Below are 20,734 nucleotides of genomic sequence, written 5' to 3' on the forward strand. Positions count from 1 at the left end.
TCAATTTGGTTAAGAAATTATATCTTATAGTTCAATTTTATACTTTTACTCCTACATTATATAGAATTTTTCAAAATAAAATAAAATTGTACCAACTAAATTTGACTTGAATTTCATAAAACTTTAAATTTCTTTTTTTCTTTTCAGAATATTTGCATTTCATAAAATTTAAATTTTGTGTGCTGAATTTTTTTAAAAATATTTTAGAACAAACTTCGAAAAAGTTTTTTCAAATAGAAATGTGTATTGAAAAACTTTAAAAGAAATTCAAAACATAAATATTTTCAGCATATTTAAATCCAAAATAAGTTTTTCGAACACAATCATATACTACAAAAAATATAAAGTTGGACTATTTTTCTTTAAAAGAAAAAGTATAATTGAATTTGGATTAAAATGTAGGAGTATGAATATAAATTTGGGTGGTATGAAGTAAAATCTTTCTTTGGGTAATGATAACCACACACACCGTGATAACATGTGGGCCTAAAAGCTTGGGGTACGACATTATTATAGGGTCCGACGAAACCAATAACGTATAGGGAGTACTATTAGCATCTATGTTCTTACTAATACACCCCCAACCTATGTTTTATTTTCTGAAAATAAAACTTGCTTTTGTTCAAAAGTTTATATTATAGATATTCAAAACATGTAATATATTTGGTTAATGATAACCACACATTGCGATTCTTATTAGTTTTGTTGTTATTGTTATTATTAATTTTTGTAGAGATGATCGAAAGACTTGATATATATTAAATTTTATATTAATAAAACATTACACCTTATTTGTGTTTATGCGTGGACATATGTTAATTTCAAACAGTTAACAATAAAGTTTTAAAATTGAAATTATGATTTATAATTCAAAGTTGTTATGGAGAATGAAATGTAAAGAGAATGTTCGAAGTATTTGTGATTTGTTTAGAATTAATATTGAGATAAAAAGTTATCTCAATATTAACATTGAGATAATGTGTAATTATGTCGAATTTAGTTAATATCTTAAAAAGTTCATATTATGTAATTAACATATTATGTGTTACCTAATATTGACATATATAACATACTAAAAGTAAAAAGTAATATTGCAATGTAATAAGTATCAGTTATATTAGAAATATATGAAATAATAAAATAATAGATTATATTAAATTAACGGGTATCATTAAAAACAAAGAAATATAGTTATATAAATTATATAACTTTGTGAAAATGTAGATTAAAATATTAAAATTTTGTATGCAGTTGAATTCGTTTTTTTTTATTCAATTTCAAAACAATAATCCAAAATATGTAAATATTAAAAATTTTATACACAGTTGAGTTTAGCTTCGTTAAATTTTAAAAATCAATGATTATTTTGGACTAATTGATTTTAAGAAAATAAGGTATAAAATCAAAAATAAAATTGTAACAAAAAAACATACAATAAAAATCAGTTTGTCCAGCTAGAGTATTTTGGATCTATTTATGATTTTTGTTTGGATTAATTTAGATGTTAGCACTCTTTTTATTTTTATAATAGAATGTTAGCATTCATAACTTATGAGTCATAAGATATATTAACATCTCTAATATAAAATCTAAAGAGGAAAGGTGAGGTGTATTTATAAAAAAAAAAGGTGAGAAACCTGATAATCCGGTACATTCCCCAAGCCCAATGCTAGGTCCAAATAATCTCGCTGACTATAATTAGGGTTTGAGTGACGTCATTCACGAAGAAAACGTAAATATACAGTGTAGACAAGGCTAAAATTGTCATCTTAACTTACACTATAAAGTGAAGAGGAAGCGGAAAACCCACGCTTGGGGTTTCAATTCTATGGTGGTGGCGTTTTAAAAAAGCTGAATATTTTTTATTCATCGCATTTTTTTTCATGTAATCATTTCCCTCCATTTTTTCCACGCGCACGCTTTCCCATATCCGAATAATAATAATTTTTTAAATTAAATTAAATCTTCAAACCAATAAAAAAACAATAATTTAATTTATATTTTTCCCCGCTCCATAAGAATCCAGTGTCACCATAAAAGGCTCCAACTAATTATCATCATTCAAAAAATCCAGAATCTTCTTTCTTTTGTTCTCTCTCTGCTGCAAACTTTATCTTTAATCTAGGGTTTCATTTTTCCTCTTCCTCGCTGCATTCTCACTCAGGTATTCGATCTGAACCCTCATTTCTTTTAGATGACGTTTTTATTTATTTATATTATAACTTTCTGTCTCTAGTTTTAGGGTTTTTTTATTCATGGATTTTTTTTACTTAGTTTAGTTCTTGGAATGTTTGAATTTCACTTCTAAACACTGATACTGCGCACTCGTCCCCTTCAGTAGGGTAATAGTTATTAGTAGTGTTCGCTTTAAATGTTGATACAGTATTTATTTCTGTAACAAAGGTTTTAAATTGTAGTTATGGTGCCATCTTTATTATTGCGGAGAATTGCAGTCAAATAGGGTGACACGGCGGCTTTGATATCGAAAATGTTGATGTTGCTATTCAAATCGCAACTGTGAAACTTTTTTATTTTTTTTGGAAACTTTGATTTGAAAATACTGCATCCATGATTTTTAAATTCTTGTTTTTTTTTTGGAGAGTTGATTTTAACTGTTCCCTTGTTTTTTAATACCCAAGGTCTTTGGTCTTTGTGTTATGTATAGGGTTTCTGGTATATTTTGGATTTTATTATGTAGCTATTGACTTGTAAAAATTAATCTGTTTTGGTTTTGTTTTTTCATAATTTGTAGTAATGTTTACCCTAATGTTGCCAAAATATATCACTATATAGTTATATGCTTATTGCGGTTCTTTGATTTTGAAACATACTAGTACAAGTTAATGAATTTTCCTATTGTTTTATAGCCATTAGTGAAGATCGTGATTCAGAAACATGTAAATGTTCTTGTTATACTTGTGTCTAGGTTTTTCTGTTGACATGGATTCGACAGCGCAGTCATACCAACATCGCTCACTTTCAATCAAATTATGGCCCCCTAGCCAGAGTACTAGGTTGATGCTGGTTGAACGAATGACCAAGAACCTCACAACTCCGTCCATTTTCTCTAGAAAGTATGGACTGCTTAGCAAAGAAGAGGCTGAAGAGGATGCAAAGGAAATTGAGGATGCAGCTTTTGTGACTGCAACCCAACATTTTGAAAAGGAGCCAGATGGTGACGGGAGTTCTGCTGTGCAAATTTATGCCAAGGAATCAAGTAAGCTTATGTTGGAGGTTCTCAAAAGAGGACCAAAAGTGAAGGAGGATGTGGAATTGATATCTGAAAAGGCTGTTGAAACTGTTTTTGACTTATCTGGGGGTCGCAGAGCATTTATTGATGGGGAGGAAGCTGCAGAAGTTCTGAAACCATTGAGGGGACCTAACTCTTTTACAAAGATATGTTTCAGCAATAGAAGTTTTGGTTTGGATGCTGCTCATGTAGCTGAACCCATCCTAATATCAATCAAAGATCAACTTAAAGAGGTGGATCTATCAGATTTTATTGCTGGGAGACCAGAAGCAGAAGCTCTTGAAGTGATGAATATATTTTCTTCTGCACTCGAAGGTTCTGTTTTAAGATATCTTAACTTGTCAAATAATGCCATGGGCGAAAAGGGGGTTAGAGCATTTCGGTCACTCCTCAAATCGCAAAATGACTTGGAGGAGCTTTATTTGATGAATGATGGTATTTCAGAGGAAGCTGCAAAAGCAGTTGCTGAATTGATTCCTTCCACAGAGAAGCTTAGGGTTCTTCATTTCCATAATAACATGACTGGAGATGAAGGAGCATTTGCCATAGCTGATGTTGTAAAACGTTCCCCAGCCTTGGAAGATTTTCGATGTTCATCTACCAGAGTAGGCTGTGATGGTGGAGTTGCTGTTGCTGTAGCACTTGGGACATGCAAGCACTTGAAGAAGCTTGATTTGCGTGACAATATGTTTGGTGTGGAAGCTGGAGTTGCTCTAAGTAAAGTTATACCAGTATTTGTTGACCTTACAGAGATATACCTCAGTTATTTGAACTTAGAGGATGATGGTGCAGAAGCCCTTGCTAATGCTCTTAAGGAATCTGCACCGTCACTGGAAATTTTGGATATGGCTGGGAATGACATTACAGCAAAAGCTGCTGTTTCTGTGGCTGCCTGTATTTCATCAAAGCAGTTCCTCACCAAGTTAAATTTATCTGAGAATGAACTGAAGGATGAAGGTGCAGTTTTAATCAGTAAGGCATTGGAAGGTGGTCTTGGCCAATTAAATGAAGTTGATCTAAGTACAAATTCGATCACATGGTCAGGAGCTAGGCTGTTGGCTGAAGCTGTTGTTCAGAAACCTGGATTTAAGTTGCTAAACATTAATGCTAATTTCATTTCTGATGAAGGGATTTGCGAGTTGCAGAAAATATTTAAAAACTCACCCGACATGCTGGGTCCTTTGGATGAGAATGAACCTGATGGCGAGGACATTGATGAAGAGGATGAAGAAGATGACGACAATGATGAATTGGAATCAAAACTGAAAGGCCTTGAGATTTAAGAACATTCATAGGACTCAGGCACCGGACACCTACTTCAGATTAATTTGTAGGCCAATTCATATTTGCGATAGACTTGCTTGTTTCATACCCAGCAGCTAGCTTTAATCTTTGTATTTTAGATTTTCTATTCTACAACTTGACTTTTTTAAAGTTTGCCAGATATATGCTCTTAATGTATCTGGCAAGACAAGAAATGAACAAATGGTATTAGCTGTAGAAATTTTTGGGCTTTATTGTGCCTTTTCCTGGCAAATTATTACCTTTGATTGCTGGGTCAAGCTTATATATTTGCAATTGATTTGATATGCAGATTATTTATTACCTTTGATTGTTGGGTTATGATTATATAGTTGCAATTGATTCTATATGCAGATTACTATTTTTAAGGACTGCATCAATTTTTTTTTGCTGTTGTGCAACAACATAAACCGTTTACAAGCAAATTAAATGTTGCTATAGTGATGACATTTTATTCAAAATCTACAGTTAAGGCCTTGGTGAAATACTTTTTGTCCATATATCTATCTAGTCTAATTTGTAATTGTTTCCATTGTTTTTTCTGAAATTTCAATTTATTTTAAAATCGACACTGGTAGTGCGTTCGGTGAGCACATGGATTGCAGATTGAAAAGATATTTTGCAAGAAACCGTTTCAAGGAAATTTCTCTCAAGAGTCTGTTGAAAACGTAGTTTTGGCTCAATCTATTATCTTGCAGCCATAGCGAAATGGCATGATGGATTTTTGTGCCAATTGCGGCAACTTGTGAAGTACCACGTGTCGTTCTAGCACCACACGTTGCAATCCTGCGTTTATATGGTGAAATTTTCGCCATCTGCCATAAAACTGTCATCCACCATTGTTAACATTGTTGCCTATATTTTGTCAAGAAAAAACACTGTTCATATTTCAATCATTGCATCTTTTCAGATACTTGTAAAGTTTACTTGATATCTCCTCCATTGTTCTTGTATCTATCTTTTTCAGTTTGATTGGATATTATGTGATCTCAAACACGTTTGTATAGATCCTGAACTTTTGTTGCTTATTGAAGATAATATTTCTCAAGTTATTATAGTATGTGATGAGGAATCAAGTATCCAAGAGTAACTCTGAACTGATTTATTCTATTTAATTATTCATTATAAATATTAAATTTCATCAATTTAATTGTTGATTACCATCGTATTAATGATGGTATTTAATTAAATATGTAATTTGTAGCGATTTAGTCTGCAATTAAGGTATGTCTTTTGTTTTCCTTCTCATTACAATGAATTATAATTGATAAAAAATATTAAAATTTTAAATTATAAAAGAAAATAAAAAATAATTAAGTAATATAGATAACGAAATATTAATAGTATTCTTTATTATAGGAAAATAATAAAACATTATACTGAGTAAATATAATATTATTCTTTAAACTAGTGGGGTTTTCACATGATTTTAAATATTTTAGTTAGACTCAGCAACAGTAATCAGACAATAGTCAAATAAATCTATATCAAACAATAATAAAATAATAAGATGGTGAAATTGTGAACTCTCAATATTATTATAAATGTAAATATATTAAGAAACCTCCCAATAAAATGGATTTTTTTAGAGATCTAATTTTAAACCTAGACAGTTATCTCAAATTTTGATTATTTTAAAAGCTGTAACAGACATATTTAAACTTCTGAAAATCATTTAAAAATATGCTCTAACAAACAAACTCCTGATCTATTTATTAAAAAAAAAAACAGAAATTGTATTTTGAAAAAATTTAAAAATTATTTTAAATGAAAAATTGTTTTGAGTAACTTTTATATGAAAAAAAATAATATTTTTTTAATAATTAATTTTAGAAGTTTTGAACTTTTGATTACAAATTTGTAAAAGAAAATGGGATTTTGAAAAAAACTATACATATATATACAAACTGCTTCGAATGAATTTTTTTTTAAATGGCTTCTCAATAATTTATTTTTTCATAACTGTTTTTTGTTAAAAAAAAAATGATTTTCATTACCATTAACAAACACATATCGAATTCTACTCTTTTTAAAAATATTTTTTGAAAATTAAAATCATTTTATTTAATAATTTATAGGCTAAATTACATTTGTAGTCCTTTAACTTAATTTCAGGTAACGTTTTAGTCCTTTATCTTTTTTTTTTCCCGACTTGGTCCTTTATTTTAATTTTAAGTGACAATTTGATATTTTATGTTTTAAAATTTCAATAATGTTATCCTTTTATATACAAAAATTCAAAAAAAAAATTCAATCAAAACTCATAAAATTAATTATATTCTTCAATATAATACAAATTTCATCAAATTCATAACGCAAATCTTCAAATAAACTCATATTTTCATACTTTATTTGATATTGTTAGGAATAAAGGACTAAATCGGGAAAAAAAAAGATAAATGACTAAAACGTTACCTGATATTAAGTTAAAGGATCACAAATGTAATTTAGCCTAATTTATAATAAATGAACTATTGTTTCTATTTTCATTTAGGTTTAGTTACATTTTTTTTATATGTTTACAATTTTTATTTATATTATACTTTTTTTATGTTATATTTTTTTTAAATGATAGTACTTTATAATGTAATATAAAGTAATAGAAAATACCATTTCTTATATATAATTTTACCCGTGCAGTCACAAATTCAAAGTCCAATGAGTTATTAAGCGGCATAATTCAATTCAGAGGTACTTCTATAGTAGGTGAGTTGTTGGTGTTGAATAGGTTACTTGTTGATTAAAAAAAAAAGTAACTTTTTTCAATACACATAATTTAAATATAACAAGAAATATTACAATCTAGTCTCATCATTTTGGATATGAATGGATCAGACAGCAACAGGAACTTTCAAGGCCTCTAATATCTTATCATCTACCTCAAATTTGATAGGCTTCTTGTCTCTCCCAATCTTTATGTACTCCTCAAACCGTTCTTTTAGATCTTCAGGGAGGTTTGTGGTTGAACTCCATCCCAATTTACTTTTGGCCGCTCTAGGTTCAGCATAGAAGTGCTGCAACATACATAGTTCATATAAATTGTTAAACTACCTAGTATTTGACACGTGTCAGAATCCATCTTGAGACGACATATGTGTCTGGTGTCGATATTGTGTCTGGTGTTTGTGTCAGTGCATCATGTTATATACTCTATAGGCCTATCCATGGATTATGCAATTAAGTTGTAATGTAGATTAGAAAATAGGATATTAGTAAGTACCATATTACGAAAAGGGAAAGCTTTTTTTGCATCAATTCCAATTGCTTTAGGATCATAATGCACAATGTTAACTGGGCGCCCTGCAGCTTGAGCACATAGTTTGGCTATTCCATTTAGAGTCACTGCACGGTCACTAACACAGTTGAAAATGCCTTTACTTGCAGCATCTGGATTCTCAACAGCTTGAGTTAGCATTGAAGATAAGTCTCTAACATGTGATATGTTAGTGAGTTGCAATCCTGAACCAGGAATTAGAACAGGTCTATCCCGAACAATCCCTACATATGGAAATATACATTTCAACCAATTAGAGAGTGTGATGACTTGTGCATCGCTAGCATTATTCATTAATATAAAATTTCGGAGAAAAGACTAGATATTAAAAAAAGCTTAATATGGATTAAAGTTTTAACATAAAGGTTGTTTAAGAATTTTTCCACTTACTATCAAAGAACCACTCTTCACAGTCTTTGTTGTTTCCAGAGCCTATCATATATTGTGGTCTAAATACTGCCCAACTCTCAAAAGTTTCTTCAATGTATTTCTCCACTCCAACATGACCAGCATCTGCTTTAACAACATCCTGTTCCACAGTGGTTTTCAACTTTAGATTATAAACTATTTTTATAAGTAAAATAAAGTTAAACTGTTACATAAACTATCCTAAACAGCTTATGAAAATTAGCTGAGAAAAACTATGTTATAAACTGTTTCTACAAACAGACACACAAGTGCTTATATAAGTAAATAAATTCAAATTAGTCAATCTAAAGAGATATCAATAGCGGTTTTAGAAATGCTATATTAGGAATATATTCAACATACCCCTTCGACATGGGGAGGTTCATCGGTCGGTTTGTAGATTCCAGCACTACTGATGAACAAGAATTGCTTGGCACCAGCAGTCTTTGCCCAATCTATCACAGGCCTACAAGTGAAGATTGAGATCATGATAAGTCTGAGAAGTTTCTGTTTTTTAACACAATTCTAACAATACTGAAGTATGCTGTTAGCACACAACTTAAACAAAATCATTGAACAAAAGCTAACAAGAATCAATACAACAAACCTCACAGCATCAAGATCCTTGCCATTGTTGTCCAAAACCACATCAAATGCTTCTCCTCCTACAACACTCCCTACATCTGCAGGATTTCCCCATACTGTGCTGCCTCCAGCACTCACAATTTCCTGAATATTTTCCAAATCCCACAATAAATTAAGACCCTATTTGGATAAACAACTTAATTAAGCCCTTATATCATAAACATTTATCATATAAGCTAAAACAACTAATGAATATGTTATAAACTGTTTTTATAAAATTTGTATGACTAGCTAAATTCAGAAAGGCATAGAGAAATAAACAAACAACATTGTTGAGCTTGAAAAGAAGATGAGAATGAGAATGAGAGAAAGATGAATTAACTGAGAATCTATTAAAAGGAGGTTTGTTCATCTTGTCGGAACTTTGATCACCAACAGTGAAAATAGTGACAGAGTGACCAGCAGCAAGAAGCTCTTTTGCAAAGTAGAAGCCAATAACGGCATGTCCACCGCTGTTAGTGTTTATAATAAGAACTTTCTTCTTGTTGAGTGAAGCAGTAGCAGTGATGGTGAAGGAAGCAGCATGATTAGAAAAACGTTTAGAAGTAGAAGAAGAGTGTGATAGAAAGGTAGGGGAAATAGAGAGAGAGGAGGATTGAAGAGAAGAAGAGAAAGAAAGGCGGAAAGTAGAAGAATGTGAAAGAGGGAGAAGATTGGAAGAGGTTGAAGAGAAGAGTAAGGTAGGTGAAGAGGAAGCAAGTGTGGCCATTGGTTGTTAAGAGTATGAGAACCAGCAGTTTCAGATAATAATGCTAAACACTTACCTGCTTCACTTCTCATTCCAATACTATCTATATATATATATGTATGCTTTATAAACTTTATAAAATTTGTTATTCACTTTAATTCCACAAATTATGAGACTTTACTATTTAATTCAAGAGTTTTGATGTTTGATAAATGTGGTAAATAAGTTTTCAAATGTTCAAAATAAAACAATTTGATGATAAATGTTATCCATGTTTTAGTTTAATTATGTTTGATGAATGATTAAATTATGTTTTACTATATGAATATTTATATATTTAATTTCTTAACGAGTTTCATTTGAGCATTTATTAATATTTGTCAAATAGAAGTGTGCAGGTATGTGGAAATTTTCAGAAACATAATTTTTATATTTATGAACATGATAATCCTAAAAATATATTTAATAAATATATTTTCTCTTAAATTCTAATTTAATTGTAAATATAAATATTTTATATCAAACGTCCTGTCAGATATTCAGAATTGGGACTTTACAAATGTGTCGTGAATTTTACGTGGTTATTACGATTCCATCTAAAAAATTCATTTTATTAATTTATTTAATATGTGATATGATACATAAAGTAATAATTTTGTGTTTGAGCCAAGGCGAGTTTAGTTAATAAAATAGTAGTATTAAATGGGGTGGTTGAATTTAAAAAGAAAAAGCATGAGAGTAATGGACATTAATTATATTTAAAATTGACTGTGATTTCAATTGGTGCACATGCGGTCCTCGATTTTTGAGGCAATTGGAACAAACAAAGAAGGATAACAACTGCGATTTCAGTGACTCGTACAAATTTCTCTCCAAAGATAACGCAATCTCTCTTCTCTTCTCTTCTTTCTTTCTTTCTTCTTCACACACACACACACACCAACCATCCATGGTACCCTGTTCAATAACGACCCCTTCTTCTTTTTCATCACTGGTTGCTGCTGCAAATGCAATCATCCCTCGCCACGTCATCTTCTCTCGCTCTTCTCAACTCCCCCTTCGCCCTCCTTCCCATTCCTCGTCTTCTCTCATCAACTCCAATGCCTCTCGCCATTTCTACCAAAAACCCTTTCCTCAGGCCCAAGCCCAGCCCAGAACACTCTTCCCTGGCGGATACAAGAGGCCCAAACTTCAAGTCCCCACTCTTATTCTCCAGCTCAACCCCGATGACATTCTGACACGTGACCAATCCGCCCTAGACATGATCGATAAGGCAGTTTCAAAATCAGTTGGAATTGTAGTTCTCTCTAGCAACGAACAAAGCGGTGGGAAGCTCTACGAAGCCGCTTGCATGTTGAAGTCACTAGTTCGTGACCGCGCTTATCTCTTGGTCGCCGAGCGCGTCGATATTGCCGCCGCCGCTGTTACCAGTGGCGTTTTGCTCTCTGACCAAGGTTATTTATATTTACCATATTGCCATTGCTTTTAATAAGGACTTGTTTGGACTAAATTATTTACTAGCATAAACACTTCCGAAACCATCAGACAAAGCCTATGAAAATGGTATATGACAATGCTATAAGCTATTTTTCAGCTTATTTCCTCTATCCGTAAGCTCTCCTGTAAACAACTTAGCCTCTGTTTAGATAAACACTTACCTCATAAACTCTTATTATTTAATATGTATAAACTATTTTTTATAACAAAAGATAAATCAAGGTTTTTATAGGTACATGTTTTAAGGTGCTTTCATAAGATCTCCCAGATACTCTCTGAAGTGCTTATGCCTCAACTAAGCCAATCCAAACAAACCATTATAGTTTATTTGAAAAAGTTAGACTTGATTTTATCTTTTGTTAAAGAAATAGCTTATACATAAATATTACTATATGATAGACGTATATGTGTTTATCCAAACAAGGCCTAATTTGTTACAATTTTTTGTTCTCTCTCTTCTAAGCATTTCTTCAAACACTTATACTCCATTTAAATTTTAATAATGAAATCAAATTCCATGCATATGTTCCAGGTCTTCCTACTGTTGTTGCTAGAAATACAATGTTAGGTTCCAATGCTGAATTGGTGGTTCTTCCATTGGTGGCTAGATTTGTCCAAACTGTAGATACTGCTGTAAATGCATCCAAATCAGAAGGTGCTGATTTTCTTATATATGGTGGTGGGGATTTGAAACGTTTAAATCAGGAAATTGGTAAAGTAGTTAAGAATGTGAAGATACCTATATTTGCCTCGTGTGTGGGGAAAAACATGTCATATGCCGAGGCTTTGAGCTTACTTGCTTCTGGTGCTAGTGGTTTTGTTACTAGTTTGGAAGGATTTGGGTTGTTTGATGATGATTTCTTTCAAAAACTATTTGATGGTGGGTTTTCAAATGATGAGAGAACACTTGATGATCGTGGCGGTAAAATTGATAATATTAAATTAGTAAATAATAGTAATGGTTTGCAGAGCAAAGCAGAGGTTGTGGGTGGATTTATTAAACTGGAGGATAGAAAGAAACAGTTAATAGAAATGGAGAGGTCGGTGTTGAATGAAGCTATTAAAGTTATAAAGAAAGCTGCACCTCTGGTGATCTTTTAATTAAAATAGTTGGTATTTGAAATGATTTCTTTTTTCTTTCATCATTATGTATTTTGACCAGTACATTGTTTACTTTGTGTTGAATTGGGATTGGTTTCAAATGACAGATGGAGGAAGTTTCGCTTCTTGATGATGCAGTTTCTCAGATTGATGAGCCGTTCTTATTGGTTATAGTGGTAATTGTGTGCTGAATCTCAACAAATTCTGGTTCCTGGGATATACATTGGTATTAGCTCTAAATTTCAAAAAGAAAATATTCTGTTACCATGTATAATTTAAAACTAGTTAACAAATAAGTGCTATTTGTTGTGGACTTCTCTACCGTTGTTGCTCATTGTTCCTCTGCTTTTAATTGGTTATTTCCATGTATAAGCATATACTAGAGTGTTGATTAATGGTTTACTTACAGGGAGTAGTTGGTTTTCTGTGTCTACAAACTTCAGAAGCTGTCTTGCTCTTAGGAGAGTTTTTTAATATAGTTCATGGTCATTGTCATTGTACTTTGTTCTTGTTATTCTACTCGGAACAATGCAAAATGTTGGGTTAGTTGGGTCGCATGTTATTCCTATATTGTTACGTTATGGAAGGATTTGATTGCAGCCGTAGCTGTCATTATTCAACATTTACCTTAGGATGATTAGTTATTTGATTCACTGGATTCCCCATAACTATTTATTATAAAATTTCTTACTAAAAGAAATTGGGTGAGATGCAAAAGCAACTGGTTTTTATATAGACTTAATAGAAATGCTACAACGAGCTGAAGTTATTTGACATTTTGTTGCCAGGGGGAATTCAACTCTGGTAAATCTACTGTGATTAATGCAATTCTTGGAGAAAGATATCTCAAACAGGGGGTTGTTCCAACAACTAACGAGATCACATTTTTACGATTTAATGACCTAGATATTGAAAAGCAACGTTCTGAAAGGCATCCAGACGGTCAATTTATTTGCTACCTTCCTGCTCCAATTCTCAGAAATGTAAGTCAATTAACTTTTAGTTTTGTCTTTTGTTTTGGTTCTCCGCTGTTCTTTGCGTGCATCATTCACAATATTTAAAATTATATTTATACTCTCTAGTTACAATTTCTGTTTGCAATTAGTGGTCTCAGCATTTTTCTTTGTTCTTCTGATAACAGATGACAATTGTTGATACACCTGGAACTAATGTAATTCTTCAGAGACAGCAGCGTCTTACTGAGGAATTTGTGCCTCGTGCAGACTTACTTCTTTTTGTTATTTCAGCTGATCGCCCCTTAACAGGAAGTGAGGTATGTTTAGTCATTTTTTATGTATGGGGCATACTCTCGCTTACTTTTGTATAGTATAATTACCCACTCAGGGATATGACAAGTTTTATATTATTTTCAGGTTGCTTTTCTTCGTTATTCACAGCAATGGAAGAAGAAAGTGGTATTTGTTTTGAACAAAGCTGACATATATCAGAATAATCATGAGGTATATTTATGTCTCATGATTCATATTGGGTATTTTCGTAATGGTATTATCTCAAGCAGTTCTTTTGTATTAGAATAGGCATTTGTCAAATTAGGCTTACATTATATATTCACAAATCAATGCAGCTTGAGGAAGCAATGTCCTTCATTAAGGACAACATCAAGAGATTGCTGAATACGGAAGATGTGATATTATATCCTGTATCTGCTCGATCTGCTCTTGAAGCTAAACTTATGGCTACCTCTAGTTTTGGGAATCTTGATGAAGAGTTGTCAGTCTCTGGTTCTCAATATGGTGCCAGCAGCTTTTATGAGCTTGAGAAGTTCTTATATAGCTTTCTAGATGGGTCGACAATCCCAGGAATGGATAGAATGAGGCTTAAACTTGAAACACCTGTTGCAATTGCAGACAGACTATTTTCTGCATGTGAAACTCTTGTGACACAAGACTATCGATCCGCCAAGCAGGATTTGGCTGCAATAAATGATTTTGTCAATAGTGTAAATGATTTTGCATTGGATATGGAAAGTGAAAGCCTTTCTTGGAGGAGACAAACTCTATCTATGGTATGTTACAAAAAGTTCATAATTTTTCTAATTTTAGGATAATTTGTTTCCCTTTAAATTGGTACGTTCTTAAATTGCAATGGTATACATCATCAGATTGAATCCTCTAAATCACGTGTTGTGGAGCTTGTAGAAGCTACAATGCAATTGTCAAATCTTGATATTATTGCTTCGTATGTTTTCAAAGGAGAGAAACAGGCTATCCCTGCTACATCAAGAATTCAGAATGACATAATTGACCCTTCTGTATCATCTGTTCAGGTTAGGTTTTGGCGTCATCTCTTTAGAACTTTAGTTTTGTTTTATGTATGGTTACTATCTTAATCTTAGTTATACTGTGAACCAGTAAATCCAGATTGTATTGCAGTCATGTTTACTATTGGTTATCAGAATAAATAATTCAACCACAAACAGGACTCTGCTTTTGCTTTGGATATCCTCAAGATGGCTTAATACATCCAAATATTAATGCGGGACTAATTGAAATCCTATATTATGTTGAAGTTAACTGGGTATGTTTTGCTTAAATGTTTTGGTTGATTGGACACAGAAAATACTTGGAGAATACAAAAGTTGGTTATGCTCCAAAAATACCCAACAAGGGAGATCATACAAGGAATCTTTTGAGAAACGATGGTCCTCGCTGATTCATGAAAATAGTCAGATGAGTGTTGAGACATATGAATTGCTAAAGAAAGGGGATGAAGCTGGCTATAAGGTGATTGAAAATTTCAGCAGCAGTGCAGCTTCAAAGTCATTTGAGCAAGAAGTACGAGATACGGTAAGTTTGGAATTCCTAGTAAATAATTTAAAATTCTTTTCATCTAGGCTTTAAGTTCTCTTTTGGTTCCCTTGTTACAGAGATGTTAAATTTTTCGTCTCTTTAGTTCAGCTGAAGTGTTTTTGCTCTCATGGTTTAAAATCAAAGGCAAATTTCCTGATGTGGATTTGTGCCATATCAGCAAGAATATAGTCGTGTCATTATAACAAGGGAGAGCTCTGCCATATCCACTTCAGTAAAGGGCCAAATTACTTCAATTGAACAATAAACTGATGGAAGGATATTATTGCATCGATTTGAAAACTACAGTATAAGGGAATAAATGCTATTGTGTCTGCGGGACCAAAACCAAACTTGTATAAAACTAGGGACTATATTTGCAACTAACTTTCTGGACATTTTAAACAGAAGTTTAGTTTTTACAATTCACAAAATATCCCAATATATAAAATAGCATTGGAGCTGAATAAGCTGTAAACGATAAGTTTGAAAGATGTAGGCTATACTGCCTTAAGGTTAACATTCAGAATGAGTTATGGTTAACTATGGTGCTAGAGGGTGATGTAAGATCCTCAATTTATTTATTTATTTTTTAAATTGGGGAAGGGGGAATTTTTTTATTAATTAAAGCGCTAATGGTCATTTTACAACCGTCCCTAGTTAACTATGGATTTGAACTCTGTACCGTGAGGTTAACTACTAGCCACTGAGCTAGCACCTCAAGTGTGTAAGATCCTCAAAATTAGATAAATGATTAATAGGTTTGTTTAAAATTTAAGAAATAATTAAACGCTGATTTACTCAGGTTGCTGCTTTGTCTAACAATTTTATTATAATTTTGCATTGCCACTTAATGTTACCTTCATGCGGTCCCTAGAATATTTTTGTGACACCACATGGAGCTATATAACAAGTAAATGATGTCCTTTTCTCATTAACAATAAGTTATGATATCTGCAAATGAATATTGTCTGAATCTTCCTCAGTATAATATTTTTTTATTTTTTTTTATTTTTTATAATTAGGTTTTAGCATACCACCACCACCACTTATATAAAATGTCTTACTTTTGTGTAGATTTTAGGGACGTTTGGTCAACTAGGAGTCGCTGGTTTTTCTGCTTCACTATTGACATCTGTACTGCATACCACATTGGAAGATCTTCTTGCACTTGGAATTTGTTCTGTTGGCGGGTAATGTATTATATTCAATTAGAGCTCCTTTATGATTGCTCAGGTTGTATTGAAAATGTATGCAGGATCGTTGATTAGACTTTTGGTCTTAAGCCCTTTATACAACTTTTCTATAAGGAAATAATAGTAAAATATAATCGAAGCATGCATCTGTGTTTTGAAATGCTACCATTACAGTAACATGAACATGGTTACATGGACATCCTTCGTCACCTCTAAATATCATCCAACAACTCTTGTAGAACCTGTTTAAGATATAATTGTTATTAAGCATGGCATCTCACAAACTGATCAATTTACTACAATTTCTTTTATTTATATATCAATATCAATTACTGTTTCTGTTGAAAGTACATTTAAAAGATCATTAGCAATGTCAGCACCTTTCTATGACTATGCGTCCATGCCGTGTTGTTTTTTTCATCTATTGAAGATAAAATACAGTATAATGGTTAAAAATAACTCCAAATTGGTCATATAATTGGGTTCACTTGCAGCTAATATCTGGGTCTGCATTTGTTTTTATGTCAGGTATTTAGCTATATCAAATTTCCCAACTCGGAGGCAAAGTGTGATAGATAAGGTGAAAAGGAAAGCAGATACCTTGGCATATGAACTTGAAGAGGCCATGAAGAAGGATTTGACTGAAGCTGTAGAAAATTTGGATACCTTTGTGAGAGTCATTGGCAAACCTTACCAAGATCAGGCGCATAATAGACTTAACAAGCTTGTTGAGATTCAAGAAGAAATATCAAATATTGATAAGAAACTTAGAACACTACAAATGGAGATACAAAATCTTCATGTGTCATGAGTTCTTCTGGCTATCGAATGGAAATCCCTCCACTTTTAGTTGCCATGCCTCTCTTTAAGCAAGGAGGTCATATTTTTGAATCAATTGATTAGATAATTTCCTTGAACATATTGTAGAAAATCATCTATCTATCAAGTAACAAATGAGAATAGATGTTTAACTTGATATAATGCAATGGCATCAATAAACAAAAAAGTCACATCATTAGAAAAATTAAAGTACTGTATTTTGTAATAAATATATTTAACATTATTGTAAATGATGACAACACATCAGTTTATTATTCCTTAACCAAGTATAATAAGCTTATTTCTTGTTGCCATAAGCAAATCACCAAGCATGTTATTTTCCCCTTTAAACATGGTGTTATACAACAACTCTTGACGCAATTCTGACCACAACCTCCAACATTAACCTCTCCTAACCCTCTTAATGTTCAACAGAATCAACACCATGCTTAAGCTTCCAATGTTGTTAGTTTTCGAAAACTACAAGAAATATACCATTAACTTAAAAGCCAATTCAAAAGAAAAAAAATCCCTTTTTCCAAAAACTACAACCATATACCATTAACTCATAGAAAACAATTCAATAAATAAAAATCCTCCCATATTCAAGTTTTCAACCATTTTATACACGTCAACTTTTAATTGTTATTCGATATTTATTTTGATCATTTGTCTTTTTTAAGATTCAATTTAGGGCTTGTTTGATTATATTTTATTTTTTAGTTTTTATAAATAAATTTTAAAAAACTGTTTTTAAAAAGAAAATTTAAAAAACAATCTGTTTGACAACTTCAATTTTTAAAACAGTTTTTGAGTAAAGAGTTAAAAAAACTGAAAAATGAAAAGTAAAATACTATTTATCAGTTTTGCTTTTTTAGTTTTAAAAAATATAATATTAAAAATAGTTTTACAAAACAGTTTATAAAAACAAATAATACAAATTAATTTTTTAGTTTTTAAATTTAAAAATAGTAAAATAGTCTTTTAAGTTTTTAAAGCTATGCACGGTTTTCCAGTATCAATTTAATGGAGAGACGTTGATTTGACGATGGCTGTTCCACAAGGCTTAGTACTGTATGAATTGGCTATGATGATATGAATATTGTCTTTAAATGTTTTTTCCTTAAAAAATCCCTAAATTGAGATTTTGGAAATGAGGATTGAGGCTTGAGTACTGTATCAATTGGATACGATCATATGACTATTGGTGTTATGGTGCCACTGCCACCGTCGATGACAAAGATGTTGTCATTTTTGAATAGAGGAAGAATGCAATGAAGATGAAAGAAGTAATTGAACAATACAAGTAGATGGTCTAGGATCAACCTTGTGGATTTTTTAATGTTAGGGATCGTTATATGTTACTCATAGGGGGAGTTTTATAAGATATATTTGAAATTGTGAGTATTTAAAGTAGTGTCATTTTTTTAGAAATTAACATAATTCATTATCATTAATTGTTTTGTTTGTGATAGTTTTATCTTGTGTATTATAATTATTTTAAAACATTTATCGATGAAAGTAAGAATTTATCTTAATGTATGATACTTCAATCTTTTAAATGACATTTAGTTTTGTATATATAATTATTTTAAAATTTTTATCAATAAAATTTCTTTTTCGTAATAATTATATCTCATCAATTTTAATTTCTTCCGTCTATAATAATTTTAAAATTTTATTAATGAAATTTAATTTCATAAGTAATAAAAATGACCATTACAACCTGATCAATAAATATTTGACAAACAAAAATTGATTATATTGTTTGGATTAGTCTGCCACTTGGCTTATTTGTCGGGGCAGTTTTCATCCTTGCATGCGATTATTAATTTAAGTAATTAATAAAAAAGAAATAGAAAAAAATGAAATTGAATGATGAATAATAATAGAAAGATAGTTATTTATATTAAAAATTATATATATTTATATAATTAAATGGTATTCATGTTCTTGAAAAATCTTCAACGCATGATTTGATATATAGCATATATTCTTGAGTATGATGCCGAGGAGAATTTAAATAATACACTTGATTCCATATTTTTCATACTTAACGAAAATTGTTGATGTTGAAACAAAATTGATATTAAAACATTGAAGAAGTCTTGAATTTTGATAAAGTTTTGTTGGCAAACTGTTACCTGTAATGGCCATTGTTTGATAATTTTTTTTTATTATCATCATCACGATGAGATAATTCTAACTTTAAATTTGAATAGAAAAGAGAAAAAAAAAAAAAAGAAAAAAAAATAGTTTTAGATGAAGAAGGAGATAAAAATAAACAAATTGTTCTACATTTAAGTCATTTATACGAGAGAAATAAAAAGATATAAATGAAATGATATTAATAATTATTTACATTAAACATTACATAAACTTATATAATCAATTAAATAAAATTAATTAACCAACTCAGTTAAATAACCAACTAAAATATCTCATAGGTAGTGCTAGTTTTCACTCTTGGTGTGCCACTTGGTTTATTTGGTATGCCAAGTGTGATAATAGTGACATTTTTTTAGGTGTGAAAGTTTTATTTTATATTAATTTATATAAGAGACTTTAAACTATATGAGAATTTGAAATACTGGAGAAATGAGTCATTGTTCTGGTTCTAGCTAGCCTTCCCAACTAATCAAGAAAACAAATCTATGTGGATAGAATTGGACCAAGACATGCAACCTAAACCTATATCCAGCATAAATCGTTTATGCAAATCTTATTCAATGTGGATAGGATGATTTCTTCTTCCACTCTTATATTTTCAAACGTCATCAATTAATATATTTAGATTATCCAATTTAAAGGTATACTACCTCTAGAATAAAATATAAGAATTGTAGTTAAAAAATTGATATATCTGATTAAAAGTTAAAATCAGATACATCAATTTTTTTGTTAATTTTTTTTTTATATTTTATTCTAAAATACTATTTTAATAAAAAATTCATTTGAATTCATCACTCAAAAAGTATTGAGAATGAGAGAATAAACCACATGCAAATAGAGCTTGAACGAACCATAATATACAAAGTTTCCGTATCTAGAGGAACCTGTTTATGAAGTTCTTAAGTTTATGAACCAATTTTTATGGGCTTCAAATATTCGATTCTTAAGAGTAAAATATTATCTTGCTAAGGAGAATGAACATGAAACAATTGCGCAAATAACAAACCACAAAGGAAAATCAATTAAAAAACATCGACCTAACATAAATTGGAAACAATCGACCTAGAATTAATAAACATTTAAATGATATGAATCATACTGAATGAAGTGAACTGATATGGATGCTCCAGTTTCATGCATGTTAGATTAATTATTTAGTCAATTGATTGCATGAATTAATGTGAATTAATTATTAAATTATTGTTATTTTTTATCAACTATTACCGTAGCACACTATCAATTATGCATGTTTTGACAATGGTCCTAAATAAATTGTAATAAGTTAGGTCATTCAATCCCAGTATTTAAAAAATATATGAATATGGTAATGAATTATCAAATTTCACATACATCTACTTTCTTTTGATCTATTTTTGTTTATAGTATGAAACAGACATAGTACTGTAATATCTAATCAACTCCCTATTAGATTGCAACACAACGCTAGGATTCACTTTATTTGTATGCCTTTCTCTATATTTATGATAATGTGCAATTATTTTATTTTAGGGAGCGTAGTATAAGATGCATAATTTGAGGGGGAAAAACTTGGAAGCTATCTCCCAAACACAAGCT

The 20,734-nt window shown here is 31.0% G+C and overlaps 3 protein-coding genes across 4 annotated transcripts; 2 read left to right on the plus strand and 1 right to left on the minus strand.

The window, feature by feature from the left end:
- Positions 1–1,820: 1,820 nt before the first annotated feature.
- On the plus strand, positions 1,821–4,855 carry LOC101505206 (RAN GTPase-activating protein 2). Its single transcript, XM_004495144.4, has 2 exons — positions 1,821–2,164; positions 2,927–4,855. The coding sequence occupies exon 2, from the start codon at positions 2,941–2,943 to the stop codon at positions 4,531–4,533; it is 1,593 nt and encodes a 530-aa protein (XP_004495201.1). The 5' UTR covers positions 1,821–2,164; positions 2,927–2,940; the 3' UTR covers positions 4,534–4,855.
- Positions 4,856–7,292: 2,437 nt separating this feature from the next.
- LOC101505528 (chloroplast stem-loop binding protein of 41 kDa a, chloroplastic) lies at positions 7,293–9,691 on the minus strand. The gene is made up of 6 exons (XM_004495145.3): positions 9,202–9,691; positions 8,842–8,963; positions 8,598–8,700; positions 8,217–8,355; positions 7,773–8,050; positions 7,293–7,566 (listed from the first exon to the last, which is right to left on the minus strand). The coding sequence occupies exons 1-6, from the start codon at positions 9,586–9,588 to the stop codon at positions 7,384–7,386; spliced, it is 1,212 nt and encodes a 403-aa protein (XP_004495202.1). The 5' UTR covers positions 9,589–9,691; the 3' UTR covers positions 7,293–7,383.
- A 669-nt stretch (positions 9,692–10,360) lies between these two features.
- LOC101505859 (probable transmembrane GTPase FZO-like, chloroplastic) lies at positions 10,361–17,270 on the plus strand. Of its 2 annotated transcripts, XM_073367708.1 has the most exons (12): positions 10,361–11,021; positions 11,597–12,153; positions 12,273–12,341; positions 12,954–12,969; positions 13,072–13,148; positions 13,307–13,438; positions 13,539–13,625; positions 13,751–14,191; positions 14,288–14,452; positions 14,742–14,972; positions 16,050–16,165; positions 16,697–17,270. In XM_073367708.1, the coding sequence occupies exons 1-12, from the start codon at positions 10,517–10,519 to the stop codon at positions 16,977–16,979; spliced, it is 2,679 nt and encodes an 892-aa protein (XP_073223809.1). In that variant the 5' UTR covers positions 10,361–10,516; the 3' UTR covers positions 16,980–17,270. The 2 variants fall into 2 exon arrangements, with proteins under 2 accessions (XP_073223809.1, XP_004495203.1); XM_004495146.4 differs by having other exon boundaries at positions 10,364–11,021; positions 12,954–13,148.
- The last annotated feature ends 3,464 nt before the right edge of the window (positions 17,271–20,734 follow it).

The sequence above is a fragment of the Cicer arietinum genome, chromosome 4 (genome assembly GCF_000331145.2).
Source record: "Cicer arietinum cultivar CDC Frontier isolate Library 1 chromosome 4, Cicar.CDCFrontier_v2.0, whole genome shotgun sequence".
Taxonomy (NCBI): domain Eukaryota; kingdom Viridiplantae; phylum Streptophyta; class Magnoliopsida; order Fabales; family Fabaceae; genus Cicer; species Cicer arietinum.